General features: G+C 41.1%; 2 protein-coding genes, 1 long non-coding RNA gene and 5 other non-coding genes across 8 annotated transcripts; 5 read left to right on the top strand and 3 right to left on the bottom strand.

Annotated features, from left to right (window-relative positions):
* Positions 1-2,829: 2,829 nt before the first annotated feature.
* On the top strand, positions 2,830-4,529 carry LOC108892235 (secreted protein C). Its single transcript, XM_018689683.2, has 4 exons — positions 2,830-2,997; positions 3,121-3,382; positions 3,536-3,644; positions 4,236-4,529. The coding sequence occupies exons 1-4, from the start codon at positions 2,907-2,909 to the stop codon at positions 4,365-4,367; spliced, it is 594 nt and encodes a 197-aa protein (XP_018545199.1). The 5' UTR covers positions 2,830-2,906; the 3' UTR covers positions 4,368-4,529.
* A 492-nt stretch (positions 4,530-5,021) lies between these two features.
* Positions 5,022-17,127, bottom strand: LOC108892234 (transmembrane protein 116). Its single transcript, XM_018689682.2, has 11 exons — positions 16,992-17,127; positions 15,454-15,500; positions 14,927-14,990; positions 14,592-14,723; positions 10,486-10,590; positions 10,187-10,236; positions 10,019-10,102; positions 9,781-9,916; positions 9,551-9,695; positions 9,386-9,465; positions 5,022-8,062 (listed from the first exon to the last, which is right to left on the bottom strand). The coding sequence occupies exons 1-11, from the start codon at positions 17,070-17,072 to the stop codon at positions 7,895-7,897; spliced, it is 1,092 nt and encodes a 363-aa protein (XP_018545198.1). The 5' UTR covers positions 17,073-17,127; the 3' UTR covers positions 5,022-7,894.
* Positions 9,990-20,686, top strand: LOC127139720 (uncharacterized). The gene is made up of 4 exons (XR_007810079.1): positions 9,990-10,112; positions 18,472-18,665; positions 18,882-18,943; positions 19,687-20,686. It is a non-coding gene; the product is annotated as an uncharacterized LOC127139720 (long non-coding RNA).
* Positions 11,211-11,282, top strand: trnae-uuc (transfer RNA glutamic acid (anticodon UUC)). The gene has a single exon. It is a non-coding gene; the product is annotated as a tRNA-Glu (tRNA).
* Positions 11,585-11,656, bottom strand: trnae-uuc (transfer RNA glutamic acid (anticodon UUC)). The gene has a single exon. It is a non-coding gene; the product is annotated as a tRNA-Glu (tRNA).
* trnae-uuc (transfer RNA glutamic acid (anticodon UUC)) lies at positions 11,914-11,985 on the top strand. The gene has a single exon. It is a non-coding gene; the product is annotated as a tRNA-Glu (tRNA).
* Positions 12,183-12,254, top strand: trnae-uuc (transfer RNA glutamic acid (anticodon UUC)). Its single transcript has one exon. It is a non-coding gene; the product is annotated as a tRNA-Glu (tRNA).
* Positions 12,428-12,499, bottom strand: trnae-uuc (transfer RNA glutamic acid (anticodon UUC)). Its single transcript has one exon. It is a non-coding gene; the product is annotated as a tRNA-Glu (tRNA).
* Positions 20,687-22,219: the final 1,533 nt, after the last annotated feature.

Raw genomic sequence — 22,219 nt, 5'->3', positions numbered from 1 at the left:
ACTTTTTACCAGAAATCTTTGTAATAGTGTTGTAGTTGGATTTAAGGAAGCAATTCCATTAGCTCTTAATTCAGTGTCATGTCTTATTTTAACAGAAGACTCCTATGCTAATTTTAATCCCTCCCAAATTGATCATCTTGTAGAAAATGCTGCAGGCTCATTGCAAACAAAACAAATAAAGGGTGAGCTCCATGGTTTAACCCCCCAAACCCACATATTAAAGAAAACAACGTGAAAACTTGAAAAAATGTCATTTTATCAAACTGGAAGAATCCTGCTCAGCCTGGCAAGAGAGTCTTACATGTAAGAAGGCCCTCTGCACTAAACTGGTTTAAATCCCATCTATCTGATAGACTTCAGTTTACAACAACTCCTCCATGAACACAGAAGTTAGACATGCAGGGTCTGTGCTTGGACCAGTTCTACTCACCTTGTATCCTTCAGGCAGTGTGGCTTCTGGCTTCTTGGTTTTATTTTGCTCTTCCTTCCCCTTGTGTCTCTGGTGTCCTTGTCTAGTAGTTCTTATTTTATTTTGAAGCTACTTTTTGCTGGTTTGTATCTTGTGCTTTTACTTCCTGTCTTTGTCTCTTTCCCTCCTTTTTTCAGCTCTGACCTATGTCCCATTTGAAATCATCCCCAGTGAGCATATAGTCTTGACTCTCCCTAGTTTATTTGTTGGGTTATTGCCTAGTTCCTGTGCTGTTCAGTGTGTTCTTGTTTATCTCCTGTATTTCGCTACCTCCTTCCATGTGGTTTTTGGATTTTCGATTTTTGAACTTTCTCTCGTCTTTTGGTTTTATATTTGTTTGGACTTTGTTTCTCACCCAGTGAATGTTTTTCTTTGTTTTTTTTTTTTTTTTTTGGTTGTATAAATCTACTGAGCAGCCTGTCTGTCTCTGTGTTTGTATCTGGGTCCTTACTTCTGCATCCCTAGCCCCCTTATTGTAACAGAACACTCCATAAACTTCCATTGTTATGCAGATGATACTCAACTATAACTTGTCAATGAAGCCTGATGAAATCAATCAGTTAGCTAAACTTCATGCCTTAGGGACATTAAGACCTGGATGATCAGCAATTTCCTACTGTTGAACTCAGACAAAATCAAAGTTATTGTAATTGGTCCCGAACACCTCAGAAACACATCTTCCAATGATGTAGTTCCATTAGACAGCATTGGCCTGGCTCCCAGCTCCACTGTAAAGAATCTGGGAGTCATCTTTGATCAGGATATGTCCTTTAACTCACATATAAAACAAACTTCTAGGACTGCCTTTTTTCATCTGCGTAACATCTCCAAAATTAGACATTTTCTGTCTCAAAAAGATGCAGAAAAACTAGTCCATGCATTTGTTACTTCCAGGCTGGACTACTGTAATTCATTATTATGAGGCTGCCCCAGCAAGTCTCTAAAGACTCTGCAGCTGATTCAAAATACTGCAGCACAATTACTGACAGGAACTAGGAAAAGAAACCATATTTCTCCTGAATTTTAAATCCTTCTCCTCACCTACAAAGCTCTTAATGGTCAGGCACCATTTTACCTCAAAGATCTCATAGTCCCCTACAGTCCCACTAGAACAGACAACTTCTGTTGTAATTTGATTAAATAAAATTGATTTGACCATTGACTTCAGCTTCCAGCTCTGCCACTGTTGCACTTCAGCTTGCAAGTTTTTCAGTAAAGCTACATGTGATGTATTTTCAGCTAATTCAGCTTAGATTTCAACTTTTTTTTCAGAAATACATAGTAAATTATTTCAGCTCTCAGCATTCACACAGCATTATCAGCAGGAAATTATGAATTTGCCCTTTATAAAAACTTTCATCAGCTCTGCTGTATGTCCTTAAAACACACTCTAATGACACATGTTTTCCACTGGGGGTGATTCCTCTCTGCTGTCCTGTTGTGACCACTGATATGATGAAATCTGCTGATTTACAGGCAGAAAAAACAGATGCAGCCTGCCAGTTGACAAACACTGATGTTAACTGGGACAGAGAAAGTCCAAACAGTGAACTGAAACCCACTGTAAAGGTTCAGCACTACTTCAATTATGTATCAATTATGGCCACTTTAAATAGGAAAAGATGCTTTATGATTCCCTTCAGGAAACTTTTCATGGACTCTCCAGACATTCTTAGCAGTATCCTTATAATAATTCATACATGAAACACACACACAGTCATGCAACAGAGATGAAGACTGTAACTGATAATTCTTCACCAGGTCTTTGCTGTTTTAACATAAAAACACAGTAAACACAAATACAAGCTTTTTTAAGGTTGGGATTATTCCCAAAGTGATTGCATGGTCAGTCAAATCTCACTTCACTGGAGCTGAACCTGAATATTCAACTACTCAGGTGTTAGTTTGTTGGTGAGGTGTTCAGGTTTTCAACTTTGAAATCTGGGATATCTGTTTTTTATTGTTGTTGTTTCTAACACCTTTTTTGTTGATTATACTTTTACTTAAGGTGTTATCACCGTGTGGTGTTGCTACTTAGCTCAAGTTATGGAAATGTACAAAAACCACCTGAAATCAGAGAAGGTTCCCAGGTTCTCTCTAGAATTTAAATTCAGTGAATCTCTTTTTAACAACACATTCAGCTCAGTGGCAGTTGTTATAAAGTGTTTAAATGCTTATATATTGACAAATGTTTGTTTCTTGGAAGTGATTTTCTGCTGCTGTCCTGCTTTCACCTCTGATCTGCTGATTTACTGTCAGCTCTGTGGAAATAACAGATGAAGCGTGCCAGGTGGCAAACACCGTTAACTGGGACAGGTGAAGGATAACTGTGTCCAATCAGAGAGGAGGAGGAGGAACGTCAGGACTTTAAAATCACCTGGATGTCTGACTGAGCTGTGACTGGGAGACAAAGACTTCCTCCAGATTATAATCCATCATGTTTTCCTTCAAAATGCTCCTCTCTGTTCTGGCTCTGACTCTGCTGGTTCTTTCTGTGGAGTCTGGGTCTGGCAGCAGTAAGGGTGGTGGTGAGTCCTTTGGATATTTTGGGGATGATTCTTTAGTAAAGTGTTTAATCCTGCTAACCCTCGGTGACCTTCCTGTTTGTAAAAAGAGTTTAGTTGAATCTGACTGATCTGCTGCTCTGACAGGTGTCAGCAGCAGCCCCGACCACCTGAGGGGGCAAGCTCTGACGGATCTCTTCAACTCGCGGGTTGTCGAAGCTGAGGTGGTGAGACGACCAATAAGCAGTTCATCATCTGGTTCATCATCCAGTTCATCATCCAGTTCATCATCCAGTTCATCATCCCGTTTATCATCTGGTTCATCATCCGGTTCATCATCTGGTTTATCTGGTTTCTGGACGTCCTTACTCCCACCAGAACTTGATGCCAGGTCCCACTCTGGAGTCAGGTCTGTCCACACTGAGCAGATGGAATATATTCTGTGGTGTGTTTATGCTGTTTGGGATGGACTCCTCTTCTGAGCTGAGTTTTGATAAAGTAAACTTTAGGTTACAGATTCTAAATCACTTTAATCATCTTTAAACTGCTGTTGGTTTCTCAGAGTGAAACTGGATGATGACTCTGAGTGGCTCGTTCATAAAGGATCTGGATATGGAAGATCCTCTCAGACTGTGGTGACTGATGCTCAACACATGAGCCCAGCCTGGGAGGTGAGACAGAAACCACACTGAACAGTTTTAAAACCTGAGCACATATCAAGTCAAGTCAGTATTTATATAGCACCAAATCATAACAGAAGATATCTCAGTGCACTTGTACAGCAGGTCTAGACTTTCCACCATGAACAGAACCAGACTCAGGGTCGACGGCTGTCTGTTGGGTTGAGAGAAAAAGAGAGAGATCAAAGATAAAACAGGTGAAATCAGAAATAAAATCCTGTTTCAAATAAAGACCTGGTTCTGTCCACGGGCGCAAAACAAATTCAAAATAAACTAGGACAGAACCCAGTGGAGGACATCCCTCCACCAAGGCCAAACGATCTTACACACATCTGTCTAGATTGAGTTTTTTTTTACATCAAGATCCAAACAACGCTCCTCCTAAAAACTCAAGGATCTGCACCAAAGTATACTGTGTTCTTCCCTGGATCCTGGCCCATCCCTCCACCAAGTTTGGTGCAAATCAGTTCAGTTATTTTTGTGTAATCCTGTGCACAAACACACAGGTGAAAATATAACCTCCTTGGCAAAGATGACAACAAGCTTGATGTGTTTTTCAATCTTTGTGTTTTCTCTTTACAGACAGATAGAAAAATAAATGTTGAAAGAGAAACGACGGTTAGTGACTTGGTGGACGCTGGAGGAGCCAATTACAACCCTCTCTGCAGCAACTGTCATCATGCTACACGTGACATGGAGAGAAGGCTCGGTTAAAGCCACAGGTTCTTCTCTGCTCAGAGGGTGAAACCTCACAGAGAGGACGTGTCGTGTGGTTTTTATTCCACCAGAGGGCCCCAGAGTCATACAACCTGTCTCACTTCACTGGAACAGACAGAAATGTGACTGTAAATAAAGTTCGTCCCTTTGTCCTGATGATCTGACGGCTCATGTTTCTGACCCACCAGATTTCAGCTATTAACAGAGTTAATGTTAGCACTGAAATGATGGAGGAAACAAACCTGAGATGATCTGAGACCTGGGGCAGTAATCTGAGGTGGAGACAGATCAGCTGTCACCACAAAACACCTGAGGCTCCAGTATCCAATGATTTATCTCCAGTAATAAGCTCTATTGTGCCTCGTCTCTGTCTTCATGCTGAGTGACAGTATCTACAGAATTCTTCCTGTTTGTTCTGTAGTTTTTTTCCTGCTGTGACGTGGAGCTTCATTCACTTCATCAGGAATGTTTGTGCACAAGAACAGATGGATGGTTCAAAGTGTGTAATTGGTTGAGATGAAACGCTGACAGAGATTATGTCACCACACTGGGATGTTTCATGGCAGAGCTGCTGCACATTACGCAAAGATTACACAATTTACATGAGTCTGTCTCTGAGCTGAGGTAAATGTTTCTACACGTGCAGATTTATTTTATATCCACAACTGATCAAACATTAAAAAAAGGTAAATTCATCATGTATATTATTGATATTACTGGGTCAGAATTTAGAGTTGTTTGGTTTTTGGGGTGCTCAGTTTGACCTCAGCTGTTTGTTCATTTATTTTCCTGCTCAGTCCTTGTTGAAATACTTAGTAAGAAGCTAAGTACAACAGTGCCACCAACATTAATTAGACATTATAAGGCTAGCATTAGTTACATGCCGGTAGCATTAGCTGCTAACTAATGGAATATAAGGCTAACATGAAGCTAAGTAATGCTTCTCCACCAACAATCAGTCATTATAAGGCTAGCATTAGCTGCTAACCCTTTGACATTATAGCACAAGCTGCTAGATTTTTGGACATTACAGTTAGAAAGCTTCAGTACAAGAAGCACTGAGTACGAGGCTAGCATGAATCTAAGTAATGCAGCGCAACCAACAGTTAGTCATTATAAAGCTAGCATTAGCTGCTAAAGTTCTAGAGTTTTTATATATGAGGCTAGCATTAGCTGCTATTCCTGGAAATTTTAGGGGTAGCATTAGATGCTAACCTCTTAACATTATAGCACGAGCTGTTAATTTTTTGGACATTACAATTATAACGCTTTAGCTCCTCCTCGTCTCTGAATATTACAAGGCTAGCTTTAGCTACTAACCACTGGACATTACAAGGTTAGCATAAAGCTACATTACACAGTGTCAGTGGCATTAGCTGCTAACTGCAGAGATGGAGAGAATATTGCAAGCAACATCTTTCACAACACATAATCATTTGGAACCACTGTATTTATTCTGTTTTGAGTTTGTGTCAGACAGAGAAAGAATAATCAAAATCAAAAGAAAGGAGATGAAACAGTATGTACAGTATGCATGAATATGTACACAAAAATAAAACTGCAATCAACAAATAAAAGGCAACAAAATAAACAGAAATCTAAATGAAAACTACTGATAATGTACAATCCTCCATCAGATTATTAGAAATGGTCCCTGCATCTTTAGGAAGTCTTTGGATTTTCCTTTAATGCAAATGTTGATTTTCCCATAAAAGGCAAGAAAAGACATTTTTAAAACTAAAAGTATGGACAGACAGCAGGAGTGAATGATGAAGAGAATGATGGCTGAATTCCATTTAGCTGCCTCAGTTTCATGGTCTGGTTTTGTGCACGTTGGCTCAGGTTCACACTGTTCTGCTTTAATGACACCAAAATGATCACTGATGTTACTGTGACTAGTTAAAACCACTTTGATGAAAAAGGCTCTCAGTCGTTCTGATGTTAAAAAGCTTCTGCAGATTAATGTGCCTCTTTATGACAAACATAAATGTGCTATAGAAATATGAGGAAATCATATTTAGGAAAGGTTTTAACACAAAGTCAGTTAATGTCACTGCATATTTTCTTCATATCTGATGAGATGTACTTTGTTTTTATGGTTAACAGATCGTTTATGACTTCATGTGTGTTCATCAGAACTGATGTTCTGCTGAGAAGCTTAATGTTTTTGTGTTGATTATATTTGGTGTCGTTAATCTGAGTCTGCACCAGGCAGGAAAGTTCCTGAGGTAAAATGTGCAGTAGAAGTGGGAAGTGTCTTGAACTCAGATTACTGGTGTAGTTACTTTCCCTGCACAGATCATTGTTGTGTGATATCTGTGGCCACAGAACAGAAACAGAAGGAGCTGACATTTCATTTCGTACACGTTGGTTCTGATTCTCAGTTTCCTGCTGTGACGTTTTGAACTTCAGTATTTCAGAGCTGAGGTCTGAGTGAAGAGGAAACTCAGTGTTCTGCAGGTCCTGGCTGAACCGCCCCCCCACCACCACCACCACATCACATAATGAGTGAGGCCCGGCTCCTGCGTCAGCCGCCATCTCTGTGAATGAACACGCGGCTCAGAGTTTCTGCACGGTTGGTCGGCAGCTACGAGGGAGGAACTCAGGTCAGAGTAAAAAGACTCAGAGGTCTGATTCATTAACTGCTTCATCAGCTCCTCATCATGTCTGTACACTCTGGTTCCCTGTGACCTCTGACCTTCAGGTCTTGTTAAAATGTTTTGGTCTCTGGGAAGCAGAAAGCACGGCGTGCAGAGCGTCAAACAGCAGGACAAAACAGAAGTGAGACTGAATTTGTCTTTAAAAACTCAGTTACTGATTAAAAACAAAGATGCAAACAAATATCACAGACAAAGAGTCCTTTCAAAAAAGCCTCAGGTCCTCAATTCTCTTGAAGCTCAGACCTCAAACTTCCCTTTGTGTGCGAGATAAGGACAGAACTGAGCTTCATGATCAAACCTGACCGCCTCAGTCACAGTCACTTATTCAGTGCACCTTTTCATCTTAATATGAAATGTTTATGGGCTTTTAAAGGTTGAAAACAAAGAGGTTTTAATCTCAGGTGCATGAAACTGTAAAAAGACTTGATATTTAATTAGTTTTCAGTCTAAAACTACTTCAGATATAACGTCTGTCCACAGACTGAAGAGGTGAAATCAGTTGATTTAAGTTGGAGCTTCTTCCTTCATGTCTCGGTCATATTTTCCACTGTACAGAGACTGACCACCAGGGGTCATGTGACCTGGATAAGAACAATAAAACAAAGCACCTGTGAGGTTTGTCAGCGCTCAGTGAACGCTGCCACGTCTCTTTCAAATCCTGTTTTCTTTGTCGTTCTTCCTCTTGGCGTAAACTCCCCCTCCCTCTTCTTCTTCCCTTTTTCTCGCCTCAGTGGTTCAGAATCAGAGGTGGAAGTGTTTGTCGCCTGCAGAGTAACGATCGTGGTGGTTTCCCTCTCAGTAAAGTGAAAGTTCAGACTTTCCTCTCCGATGACAGAAAGCACCTCCTCAGTCTCAGTCTGTCTCTCAGCTGATGTTGGGCAGCGTTTGGTAGCTTCTCTTCTGCGATCGCAGCAGAGGCGTCTGAGTGTCCACGTCCCGGGATAAAACCGTCCTGCCGGCTTGGCGGAGACGTGCGTGCGTCCATCCGTAGACCAGACAGTTGAGGAAACCCTGAGAGGCCGAGGTCAGAGCCTGAGGACAGAGGATGAACTCAAGTCACTGCTGTGACAGAGGAAGTCGTCACACACTTCATCTCTTCTCCTGCAGTTTAATCTTAAAGAGGTGATTCACAAAGAACAACCCCAATGACAGATTATTATTATTATTATATTATTATAGATATTATTATTGACAAGTCTCCTGCTGCTCCTACAACTCCACTCAACACCTGCTGCTAGAATTAGAAATGACTTATACTGCTATTAGTTGTATTGCTGTGTTAGCAGTTAATACTTTAATTATCACTACCATCATTACTACTGCTGTATTACTGGTATCACCTTACATCTGATATGGAACCTGTGTTATGCTATGCTCTTCTTTCGCTATTCTCTACCCCCCCCCCCCCCCCCCTCTCCTTCTTAACCCAACCGGTCGAGGCAGATGGCCCCTCCCACCCTGAGTCCGGTTCTGCTCGAGGTTTCTGCCTCTTAAAGGAAGTTTTTCCTTGCCACTGTCTCCTAGTGCTTGCTCTTGGTGGGATCTGTTGGGTCTCTCTCTGTAAATACCTATTTTAAAGAGTACGGTCTAGACCTGCTCTATATGAAAAGTGCCTTGAGATGACTGTTGTTGTGATACGGCGCTATATAAATAAAATTGAATTGAATTGAATTATTTAGTTTATCTTTGGACCTGCTGGGAACCACTGGTCATTAACATAAAGGATAACTGTGGTATTTTAGAACCTGGGCCTTCTGTGTACTAAGCCACAGTGAGCAGCTGCTGCAGAGTCCGTCCACTAAAGCTCTCGTTTCTGTCTCTGACAGACTCACATTGTTCTAAGTGTCTGTCAACATTATGAGACAGAGCTTTTTATTAAAGAGTCAGATCTTTTAACCAGAAACATCTCTATATATCTCTACCAGACTCCATTGACAAAAACAGGGATTTAACCAGGAGCTGCTGGAATACCACTGCCTCCATCTGTTAGTGTGTCTGTGTTACTGTGTGGTACTTTTACTTCAGTAAAGTATCTGATTACTTCTTCCACCGCTGAGAGTCACACAGTGACACAGACACACTAACAGATGGAGGCAGTGGTATTCCAGCAGCTCCTGGTTAAATCCCTGTTTTTCTCTATGGAGTCTGGTGCTGATATACAGATATACTCTTTAATAAAAAGCTCTGTCTCTGTAGGAATCATCATGTTGACAGACACTTCTGTACTCCGTACTTTGACGTGGACGGTTGAAGAAGATGAGTGTTTACTGAACAGGTTAACCAGGAGCAGACTCTGGATCCTCTGGAATAAATCCTCTGTCTGAACTTCACCGTGGACTTTCCCCTCAGACTGACCTGTGAGATGTAGAGGACGACCCCGGCCTTGCCCTGACACAGCGAGGGCTTCACCACCCGCAGGAAGGCCAGACCCACCGCTGAGGGAACAACAAGGGAACACTTCAAACTCTGTCACCTGTGTTCAGTAACCATGGTGATGTGGATCAGGATGAGGGAACAAACCTGGACCCCAGCAGAGGACGAAGACCAGCGGGTACAGGAGCATCCGTCGGTCCATCACACGGAAGGATGTCCGCTGCTGGTTGCCTAGGTAACCGTTTGACGTCACGACCCGCCTGTAAATACGACGAGCTTTCACCACGAACACCTGGAGCAGGAGAGGAGGATTTACACGGAGCCAGTCCGACAGGTTTATCTGATTCACCAACATCACGTCAGGTGTGAAAACTCACCGTGATGCTGAGGAGTGTGACGATGAAGGTGGCGAGGAAGACGGAGATGCCGTAGGTGTGAAGCGCCCTGCAGGCTCTGATTGGCTGCTGGTGCTCTGAGGTCAGGTACAGGGCTCCAGTGTCCATCAGCAGACACCTGGTGTGGTACGGTGCACAGTGAGGGTCAAAAGACAAACAAATAAATCAGACAGCACACACTGTTTCTTCAGAATAACATTACCTGAACGTTTCCTCTCACCTGTAGGGCTGACTGAAGTTGGCTTGACACTGGCTGATGTTTCCTCCGATGAACACCGGCGCCATCAGCAGCACAGGAATCAGACTGCAAACAGGTAAACAGTTTAATCACAGGTGTGTTCAGGGGTTTTTATCTTTGACAGACGTCATTTCTTCCGTTCGTTCTCACCCTGAGGAAACAGCAGTGATTTTTCCAGCTGTGCTCACTCTGTTGGAAAACTGAGGAGAAACCCAGGATAAATGTCATTAATCTGCAGATTATCCTTCATGTTATCACTGTTTATTGTGCTGTCATTGGTCTTAATCAGCAGACTGCTTCCATGTTATGTTCCTCTACAGATGACGACTTTAATCTAAAGATTCTCACTTTATGGATGTTTTTCATTGATTATTTCTCGTGAATGTGTCTCAGGTGTTGTACAGGTGATCTGAGTGGCTCTGTTGTGTGAGGTGGGTCTGTGTTCGTACCTGTACAGAGTATCCGTCGAGGCAGCTGTAGAACTTCTCTCTGATTCCTGAGTAGAGGTTCCACATGTAGTTGAGTGTGTAGAAGAAGGAGGCCATGTAGAGAATCTGACGGGACAAAAACACATAGTAAATCATAGTAACTCATTGTGTGGTGTGTTTGTGTGAGAACTCTTTGCTCAGTAAACAGTAAACATCGGTCAGAGAGGAGATAAAGGGATAAAAGCAGCAGCTGACCCGCGGGTCGCTGCCTCCCAACAATGGATGTAGGTCACAAATGTTTGGTGGAGTTTTTCTCTTCTGTCTTTTTACGTCCAGTCTGTGGACTGTCCTGGTTCTGCTGCCCTATTTCACCTCCCCAACTGACCCAGTTCAGGATCAGTTCTGGACCGGATCGTCTGGGAAAAACTGCCCAAAATATCAGGACAGGACGTGGTCACCTCCGTCAGTGTTTCACCAGTATTCTGAATGAGACTTTAAAGGATCGTTCTGGTGTCTTTTCACATTCAGCCAATTAGATACGACTATTTTTAATATAATGAACGACTATAACAACTGATAAAGAGAGCAGGCGCTCTTTAGCTCCTCAGTTTACCTTCAGCTCTGAGGATCTGAAAGTTATTTCACTTGTTTTCGAGCTAAAGATTATGTGAGTGAGCAATGAAAAGGGCAATGGTGAGATGCTTTGGAAAATACTGTGCTGAGGAAACTTAACAGTAATAGACAGGTCCCATATGGTCTAGCGGTCAGGATTCCTGGTTTTCACCCAGGCGGCCCGGGTTCGACTCCCGGTATGGGAATCAATATTTAGTATCAGGGATCTTTGGAGGGACACGACCAACCAGAGCCCAGCATTAAAAGACAGAACTGAGACAGGCTCAACCACACAGAGCTTTGTGTGAGGTGTCCTCAGAAACTGAGACCTGTGGTTAACAGGACTGTTATCACACAATGACATTATCTTCATCAGTAATATTCTGCCAGTCGTACCAAGCTTCCAAATGTCACCCATGGTTTTGTGGTCATGGTTCCAGGTTTTCACCCTGGAGGCAGTGAACGAGCACTTGTGTCACTAAAGGCATGATTAAGTAATATAAGTAAATTCCCATACCGGGAGTCGAACCCGGGCCGCCTGGGTGAAAACCAGGAATCCTGACCGCTAGACCATATGGGACTACATGTGACCCAAAGACTGTGTGGTGACCATCCCTGTCTGTCCTCGCCTTTTAAATGATTGGTCTTCTGAGGGCCTGATTATGAAGATGTCCTGTTTCAGGAGCTGACCTCAGACTCAGTACTGCATCGCTCTGGATCTTGGCCCAGGAACTGAAGCAGTTCTGTTGCCCATGACTTGTTTGACTGGTTATCACAAGACAACAATCAGCATTACTGTGGACTCTATAATCTTCTGGCAGCCATATAGAGTTTATGTCCCATATGGTCTAGCGGTCAGGATTCCTGGTTTTCACCCAGGCGGCCCGGGTTCGACTCCCGGTATGGGAATCTCTGTTTTTTATAAGGGAGCTGGATCTTAGTATTAAAGACAGAGCTGAGATAAATCACTCTGAGCTTTTTATGAGGCGTCCTCAGAAACTGAGAGCTGTGGTTAACACGACTTCTAACACCTGTTATCTCAAGATAACATTATCTTTGTACTGGGCCTCAGTGATCTTCTGGCAGTCATACTGCACTGTGGCAGGTCCCATATGGTCTAGCGGTCAGGATTCCTGGTTTTCACCCAGGCGGCCCGGGTTCGACTCCCGGTATGGGAACAAATATCTTGTAATTATTTCCACCAGAGCAGGATTCCAGAAACACCAAACTCTGTTTGGTGTCGCTGTAATAAAAACAGACAGCTATCCTCTCCAGCCTAACTGCATCTTAATTATTAGATGCCACAGTTTTGTCCTGTAATCCTGGTCCAGGATAAACACAAAGATATTTGTTCCCATACCGGGAGTCGAACCCCGGCCGCCTGGGTGAAAACCAGGAATCCTGACCGCTAGACCATATGGGACCTGTTTGTGAAAGACGAGAACAGACTTTCTGAGGCACTAAAGATCATTAACGCAAGCAATCAAGTTATTTCCTGATGACCATGATTGAATCAATATGGCGGCGATCCTTAGCTTGTCATGTCTCATATGGGACATTCATGATTTAAACAGAAAACAAGAATAAAATCTACAATCATCTGATTCATCATGAAGCAGAATTATCAAGACAGAAAAGATGAGTAGCAACAGCTGCAGTTTGCTTTGGTTTCCAACAGGTGAATGGAAAACAACGTTAGTTCTTTTTGTCCAATGGAAATGACTTCAAATAAATCACAGGCTTAATTGACAGGCCTCTCCTCCAATCACTGAACAGGGAGGCGGGACCGAACGTATAATTTGAATCCTCGGCCTCAGCTGCTGTTTGCTAGTTCCGGTGTTTGACCGGCAACATCCCGCCGTGGGTTCTTGTTCCTGGAGGATTTCCAGCCTCTCAAAACTGAAAAGTGAGTAAACGTGATGTTTTTTCTGAGCGTGAAACAGTTAGTGAAACTCTGACACTGAGTATAAATAGTCCAAAATTAGCATTGACGTGTTTTACAGTCATTTAAAGTGAAAAAGTGCTCGTGTGTTATTATTGTGCTGAACCAACCTGCACCTTGACACGTGTTGTGGTAATTCAGTACAGTGTGTAGAATCACTTTTAAATCAGGTTCAGTTAATAGTTTTGGTAAAAGTTGTTTGGGAGTTTGGTTCAGACGCGGGTTTTCTTTGGTCACTGCCTCCTGTGATGTGATTGGTCACCCCGTGTGCGCCCCTAGTTTTCATTGGCTGTTACTGATGTCAATCATTGTGTAAAGCAAGTTGCAATCCCGCCGTTTTTTTGTTGATAAAACAGAAACAAGACTGTCAGTATGTTGGTCCGCCAGGTATATGGCATGTTTTTAATTTTGTTTAAAACAAACTATGAACTACAGTGTGTGTAGACTGTGTGAGCTACACAGCTAGCATTCTATCGTTGCCGTCAAAAAGTTAGCTAATTCGTTTTTATGCTAACTTCCGGTGGCAAACATGTCAAGAAGCTGCTGCATAAATTCACATTTTTTTCAACATACGAGAAATTTCGCAAACATGCTAGAATCAGGAATGAGTTGACTCGCATATATGTGTGTGTGAGTGAGTCACGGTGCTCTGATAACTACTGTCATAGAAATTAATTCGGTTCAGTTTGCCGGAGAAGCTGCTACAAAACTTAAAAGACTAATGTTTTTCTGCGGTTAGCCTAGCTGTCTGACTTAGCTTCAGTTACCATGGAGACAGTGTTACAGTTACAGTGACGTCTCAGGGTTCCTGTTTCCTGTTTTACGACATGAATGAAACAGTGAACGTTTGTTGCTTGTTCATTGTGTTTGCAGACGTGTTTTCAGGGCAGATTGAAGGCGGAGACTGATGTTTCTGGATCTTACTGTTTAATAAAAAGCTCTGTCTCTGCACGAATCCTGACCATAATGTTATCAGACCTTTGTGTCTTTGTTAGCAGCTGTTGTGTAGAGTTCAGCTGCAGTTGAAGAGAGAGATTGGTGACGTGGTTGTTTTTGTTGTCACATGTTTAATCGTTGTTCCCCTCTGTGCCCCCACCTTAAAATAATCTGGACCCACCCATGGTCTGGTTTGATGTTATCACTGTGGTGGTGCTTTCAGGTGCATTTCTCAGGAGGAAGTTGAGATTTTCCAGCTGTGACCTGTCTGTTTGGGTCAGGAGGATTCAGAGCGAGCTTTATGTACGAAGGTTCCTTATTTTATCGGATGTTTACGGAAACACACGGTGGTTTGTTTTGAGGACAAGGAAATCCCTCAGCATTCTGCAGCGGTGTTAGAGAAGCTCTGAACTTTCCCCAGAAAACCAGCATGAGCCGAGGCCATGTGTCTCACCTTGTGCTGTGTATTAAAGAATCATTTTATGAATAAATCTAAACAGTTCTCATTGTGCTTTTTGTCCAGCAGAGAGATCACAGCTGTAGAACAGGCTCAGTAATTTTGTCAAACAGCTGCATCTGTTGGGGACTATTTTCAGCGGTAGTGTAGGTTGTGTAGTGTTGTGTAGTGCTGTGTTACCTGTTCCACAGTGTGCAGGTTGTAGCAGTGTGTGTTGAGGCTGTTGCAGTGTGTAGAGTACACAGCAGCTCCGATCAGCCAGCAGAGAGCGAGCAGCAGGTCGGACACACTGAGCAGGAACAGAGGCTGCAGCTGCAAACACACAGCACTGAGTGATGGGGCAGTACGCTGAGTTTACAGTTCACTCATGATCCAGTTCACATCCCAGCTGAGAATTTTTCAAATCATCCCATTATCTACCAGTGAGACTAAAGTTCTAAATATACAGATATATATGGGCTCCTGGGAGGGTCAAAAAGATTGTGTGTTTGTGAGAAATAGTGTCAGCGACTGACCTCTGGCCTCCGACTGAGTCTCTGTAACAGCACACAGATGATGATGGAGCCTGAACCCAGAACACTGAAAACCAGATCCCAGACAGGTGTTAAAACAGGCGTCATATATCTACATCACATCATACTGAGGGGAATGTTCTAGTTTTATTATCAGTGGACGGAATTAAAGTCACAGTGTTTTGATCCAGTAACTGTGGTTTACGCTGCTTCTGGAAACTTCCCTAAATGTCAAAGTTCTGCAGGAAGTAAAACTGTAAAACATCTAAGAAAAAGAGCTGTTTGGATTATTTCTGGAACATTTCCTTCTTCTTTTGTCTGAGTGCTCTGACCTCTGACCTTTCAGCTCTTTCCCATTGGTCCCTGACAATGTGAGCGACCCAGATATGAAAGTCTCTGATTCAGACAAACACATGAGTAAAGTAAAGGTCTTAAGGTCAGAACAATGTTTAACGTGGAAACTGATCAAAGCTGCAAAATGTAGAGGTGTAAAGAATCCGACTTCTCTAAGCAGGCTGAGGGTGACTCACCTGAGCAGAGCCATGACCAGCTGGATCCACCTGACGGCTTCATACACCTGCAGACAGGAGACGACAGTTCACTTTAACGTCACCGCTGTCGCACCGAAAAACATTTAACTCAGCAAAACAAAACTTCTCGAGTTTAGAATTAGAAAGGAGTTTCTTTGATGAGAGTTCTGTGAGGCAGCTCACTGACGTGTTTCTGATCACTTTTACAGGTTGTTTGTTTTCAAATCTGCTTGTTTCTGACAGACACATTTAATGCTTAATGTTTTAAATTCAAACACATGTCCACACGTGACCAAAAGACGACTCTTTATTGGCATTGTGAGCGCAGATATCAGCAGATGATCTGTCTCATACATGAGGCTGTAGAAAGACACAGTGCTCCTCAGGTGGAGACAGGCAGTGTTTGGGATTGTTGACGAGCAGAAAAACCCAGACTTGTCCTCTTGGTTCAGGTCTGTCTTAGCTGCAGATGTGCAGTGTGAAAGTGTTTAAAATAGAGAAGAAGTCAAACTGTGGGCGAGACACAAAAACCCCAGAGAAGAAGAAAGAGTTTGAGGAGACTTGTGCACAGTTTAATGACTTTGCAGCTGATGAGCAGCCAGAATCACTTCACTTCATCAGGGAGTTTCTAATTAATATAACTGACCTCTTCCTCTTTTCAACCTCAGCTGAAGGATTTGGTGCTAAAATCAGAAGCTGATCAAGTGAAAAATGAATGACTGTATTGCAGCTGCTTTAATGTTAAGAATGATTAATTCCAAACTGAACCCTTTTGCAGTTTGTGACAGTTTTTCATGTTAAATTCATTTTTGCAGACAAATGATTTTGGTGATAATCATTTTAGGACATAGAATTTAATCTGTCTAAATCATTTTGTTTATTAAATCTGCTCTGATTTATTCATCACTAGTTAAATAATGATTGGCAGCAGTTTAAGAACCATTTTTACACAGAGCAGTGGATGTCCTGAGCTCATCAGTGTTTTTTCACTTAAATTTGCATTTAGCTGCTTTAACCCCCCCACACACACACACACACATATATACAGTTATTCCTCAGTGCAGTACTGGGGTAAAGTACGTTTCTAGTACCAGTACTGCACTCTAGTAAATTAATGCTGCTTTATATTCATTTGACAGCTGTAGTTGTTAGTATCCCTGGTCATTGGTTGCATTGTTGTACAGTAACTCTGAGCTGCAGAAACTTTAAAATAAAAATGCAAACATTAGAGAAAAGTTGTAAAAATAGAATCTGTACAACATAAATATGTATTTTTCTATCTTGCGAACCATCTCCTGATTCTTTATTGATTGAACTTGATCATTTATTTGATTGTTGGTCGATTGATTATCTTCCAGACCCTCAGGTTAAGATCCTCTGAATCAAACAGTCTATAAATTAGATAAATGAGCTCCACCTCGCTGCAGCGTTAAACTGCTGCTCACAGGTTAATGCATTAATAATAATCACAGAGGTTAATTCACAGTCAAATGTGAATTTGACTTTTAATACTTTTCAGTCTCAGTCTAAACTCTCACCTCAGTCCAGTCATGAGCTCCGGTCGTGTTTTTCACTGAGCTGTTGGTGGAATCCTCCTGCAGCATCAGAGCCGTCGACATGTTGAAAACTCAGAGATCAGAATAATCAGAGTGAGGATGAGGTGCAGCAGCCTGGAGCTGAACTGTCAGATCAACATGCAGCAGCAGGTTTTATCCTGCAGCTCACACTGAGGGGCTGGATTTATTCCCTCTGACTCCACCCACCGACCCCACCCCCCCTCTGTGGGAGCTGGACCAGGAGTCTAGAGTCAGACCAGAGCTTGACCAGGACTCCTGATGAGTTTGAGAGCTCCAGTACCTGTCCCATACTGCCACCTTCAGGACTAATCTCAGACCAGATCAATCATCATGATGTTGTTTTTTGGAGGTGTAATGATCTCTGCAGCCTCTAGGGGACAATGACAGTTTACCCAGTGAATTTACTGCCATCCTCTCCATCATGTTCACTGTCACTGGTTGTTATGTGTCTTGAAAGGTTTATTTTAAAACTGTTACCCAGCAGTAAGTCAGAGTGAGGTGGTTTGTGGTGGATTCAGAGGTCTGATTTTGATCCTGTTCCTGTTGTTAAAAAAACAGCTTCTTTACTGTTTTACTCTCCTGACTAGGGCTGGGCATTCAAAAATTTTCAGTGCCGATACCTTGACTTCGATACCAGTTCCCGATCGATACTTTTTTCAATACCAGTTTTATCAAATCAGTTCTAACACAGAAAATTACATCACATATCATGGTACAAATCTTGAGTTTTATTTTTTAGATTTTTAGCATTTTACCACTCAAAGCAGTTTTCTAACATAAAAAATAAACAACAAATAATTTTCAGTGTGAAAGAACAAATGACAAGCCAGTGTCTGATTCTCACTGCTGCAGACTAAGGACCTTTAAATCTTCATGCAGTTGAACATGGAGCAACTTTCTGCTCTTAAATTGATTCTGTGTACGTTCAAATGCTTCATCCAATTGGTCGTGTTTCCGGCCTCAGCAACGATGTCCTTTTTGCAAATTATTGGCATCAATCTTGCTAAAATGGAAACACACTTTTGACCTTGGTCGCATTTTTTTAACTGCTTCGGCACACACACTGTGGTTCACAACACAGATACACGTGAACCGCATGGGTGTAACACGTAAATATTTTTCCTGCATGTCTCTACCACGTGTAACGTTACAGCCAATCACCAGCAGCATTACTAGATCGTGATCAAGTGATTAACTCCTTGGTATAGAAACCTAGCACAGAAAAACAAGGCATCTTTCGATACCAGCTAGTATCAAAGCATTTCGGTCGGTGCCATAAAAGAACCAAAGTTCGGTACCCAGCCCCACTCCTGACTGACTCTAGGACGTCTTCCTCCAGAATTTGTTGATATTTAATTGAATTTATTTGGTTTATTATTATGATTTACACCCCAGTGTACTGATCATTTTCCTTTGTATGTTTCTCTTTGATTTCCTCCAGGTGTCACCACTTCATCCACAACATCGTCCACGATCGCTGAGACGTCGTCCACGATCGCAGAGACATGGTCCACGATCAGAGAGACATTGTTGAGGATGAGGGAGACATCGTCCACGATCAGAGACATTGTCCACGATCAGAGAGAGTCTTTGTACAATGAAGAAGTTCTTTGAGACCAGGACAGAGGCCTCCAGGTAATTCACAGCTTTACATTACGTTATAGATCTCCAGTAACTGATCTGAGGTCTGAACAGTTTGATTGACTCATTATTAAAGATTATTTACAGAGTTCATGAATATATATATTTTACTGGCTTCTCTATCTTTTGACAGTTTGAAGTTCAGTACCCAGAAACTCTCATCATAAAAATCACATCTTATATTAATGTGTGTTGTTTTCTTCTCCACAGGATTCAAACTTTAACCATGAAATCACCGAGAGAAGAGACAGACGTGAAGACATTTCCAGAAGGTCAGTGTTAGTTTCTTCTTTTCAGTCTGACTCTTCGTTATCTCAGCTGCAGTTTGACTCTTTAAAACCTCTTGTCTGGAACAAATACAAACTAATTAAAGCTGCTGTAACTTAGCAGTTTTAATTAGTATTATTTAGTGTTTTTCAACAAAGTAGCTGCAAAATGTCTAAAAATACAAAATACATATGTATAAAACAGAAAATAAGTTTAAAAAAGGTTTAAAAAAATAAATCTAAAACTTTTGATAAATACATTGAAAAATCATAAAAAAGAAATACAAAACTTTTTTTTCAAAATGCTTGAAAATAGTTCTTAAAAAATTAAAACATGGCAACCATGACATTAAAAAAAAATAAAATAAAATGCAATAAAATGATTTGTATAACATCCGTTCTCAAAATAAAGAAATGCAACTCAAAAGTTTTGATGACTTTATTCCAGACAACATTTAACAAACCACAGAAAAGATAATGACATTTAACCACAAGGAAACAGTTGTTAGAACATGTCTACTACTATCTTTTAACTGTTCCTGATACAGTTATTAATTAATAGTTGAATGTTCTCACAGGTGTTTAATAAAGACATATCAGAGTGTGGAAAATGTGCCCATGACTACTTTACAGATGGTGGAGAAACAGTGTTTTCACTGTAACAACAGGAAACCAACACTGTTCACAGCAGTTAGATGGTGGAGGTCATTTAACAGCTTCATAACACTTTTTTCTTTCATCCATTTCAGGTCTTCAGCTGCTGTCGTCTTCTCCTCCTGCAGAGACAAGAACACGTCTATTTTTCTTTTCCAAAACTCTCCTTATTCATTTTTGTTACCTAATTACAATGATTCAAACAAACCTTTTTACAACTCAGTCAGTATCAAATATTCTAGTCTGTTTTACTATTGTTACATTCACAGTAATGACTAGAAATACTTCTGAAACTGTTTGTAAAATAAGAACCTACTGTAATTATTACATAGTTATTTCTCAGTGATAAACATGAATCATGAAATAGACAAATAGATAGAGACAGTTTTTACCTTTCCTAATATTTCTTCTACTGTTATTCTACTGAAATGAATTTGCTACGTCATTTCGGTAGACTGCTACAACAGACGACTATACTATGACATTTTTGACCATTTTTGATGCCTTACTACACTATGATGTTTTCTATTGCCTTACTATACTATGACATGTGGCTTAAGACAAAGGAACTATCTTAAAACAGGCCCCTTACCTTTGTTCTCCGCAGACACACATATTCAATCACTCACATCTCTATACAGTGTTTGTGGGCAAGGTAAGATTTTGTTTTTGTCATTTGATTTTGCTATTTTATTATTTCAAACTGTGCAATATCAGTACTCAGAGTCAGTCTATTACTATGTTACGTAGTGCTGTTTATACTGCTCATATTGTTTATCATTTTTATTATTATTGTCAGTCATTTTTCTTCAGTCATCTTGTTTATATCATGCCTTTCACTGTGGGACTAATAAAGGATTATCTTACTCAAATAAAGACTTCTGAACTCTGATTATTTCACCTGTCTGTTAAATATTGTATGAAAGTGAATAATTTTAGCTAGAGGTTAGGGTTAGGTTTATGGCTTTTAACCATTTGTAGCTGGAGGTTAGAGTTACAATTATTTTAACCACTGGGTTACAGTAACAGGTTAAAGTAACAGAAAACACAACCCTAACCCTGACCCTAACCCCTAACCCTAACCCTAACCCTAACCTCTGGACACTGGTGGCTAAAAGCCATAACCCTAACCCTAACCCTAACCTTTAACTACGAGTGGTTAAAAAACGTAACCCTAACCCTAACCCCTAACCTCCAGCAACAACTGGGTTAAAAAAACTCTAACCCTAACCCTAACCTTTAGCTACGAGTGGTTAAAAAAACGTAACCCTAACCCCTAACCCTAACCCTAACCTCTGGACACTGGTGGCTAAAAGCCATAACCCTAACCCTAACCCTAATCTCCAGCAACAACTGGTTAAAAAAACTCTAACCCTAACCTAACCTTTAACTACGAGTGGTTAAAAAAACGTAACCCTAACCCCTAACCCCTAACCCTAACCTCTGGACACTGGTGGCTAAAGCCATAACCCTAACCCTAACCCTAATCTCCAGCAACAACTGGTTAAAAAAACTCTAACCCTAACCCTAACCTTTAACTACGAGTGGTTAAAAAACGTAACCCTAACCCTAACCTCCAGCAACAACTGGTTAAAAAAACTCTAACCCTAACCCTAACCTTTAACTACGAGTGGTTAAAAAACGTAACCCTAACCCCTAACCTCTGGACAATGGTGGCTAAAAGCCATAACCCTAACCTTTAACTACGAGTGGCTAAAAGAACTCTAACCCTAACCCTAACCTTTAACTACGAGTGGTTAAAAAACGTAACCCTAACCCTAACCTCCAGCAACAACTGGTTAAAAAAACTCTAACCCTAACCCTAACCTTTAACTACGAGTGGTTAAAAAACGTAACCCTAACCCCTAACCTCTGGACACTGGTGGCTAAAAGCCATAACCCTAACCCTAACCTTTAACTACGAGTGGCTAAAAGAACTCTAACCCTAACCCTAACCTTTAACTACGAGTGGTTAAAAAACCTAACCCTAACCCTAACCTCTGGCTAGAAGTGGCAGAAAAGCTGGAGGTTAGGGTTAGGGTTAGTTTTTTTAGCCACCCATTAGTTTTATATTAATCTCAAAATAGAGAAACTCAACTCAAAGTTAAGTTACAAAACTTTATTGATTCTGTTGTTCTTGACAACATATAACAAACCACAGACAATGACAGAAGTTCGACCACTTAGAGACACATTGTTTTATTCTCTCACCTCACATTTAATGCAATGATGAATACATACAAAGATATGCTTAATTAAGTCTTATAATCTCTAAACATCTTTAAGAACATTTAACTACTTTTGTTGTCCTCTTCCGTGATGTGGTCTTCTCCTCCTCCTGTAGAGAGAGAGACAGAGCATGTTAATCACAGAAACTGTCCAAAGCTTCAACTCCTGAAAGTTTATTACAAATATAATTGAAAAAGAAAAAGAAAGTTTAATTATCCCTCAAATGCCCCTAATGCTACAGACATCTATTCCTATTCTCATTGCTTATATTAGAAATGACCTCTTACATTTGTCACACTTTCAGACATAGACCATCACGCTTTACTATATGTCCTTTTTTTTTACCTTTTCTGACCCCTTACTAAACTATGACATTTTTTGACCATTTTTGATGCCATA

This window comes from Lates calcarifer, unplaced genomic scaffold (assembly GCF_001640805.2).
Source record: "Lates calcarifer isolate ASB-BC8 unplaced genomic scaffold, TLL_Latcal_v3 _unitig_2131_quiver_1918, whole genome shotgun sequence".
In the NCBI taxonomy this organism is placed as follows: Eukaryota; Metazoa; Chordata; class Actinopteri; family Centropomidae; genus Lates; species Lates calcarifer.
This window is presented reverse-complemented; position numbering and strand designations above follow the sequence as displayed.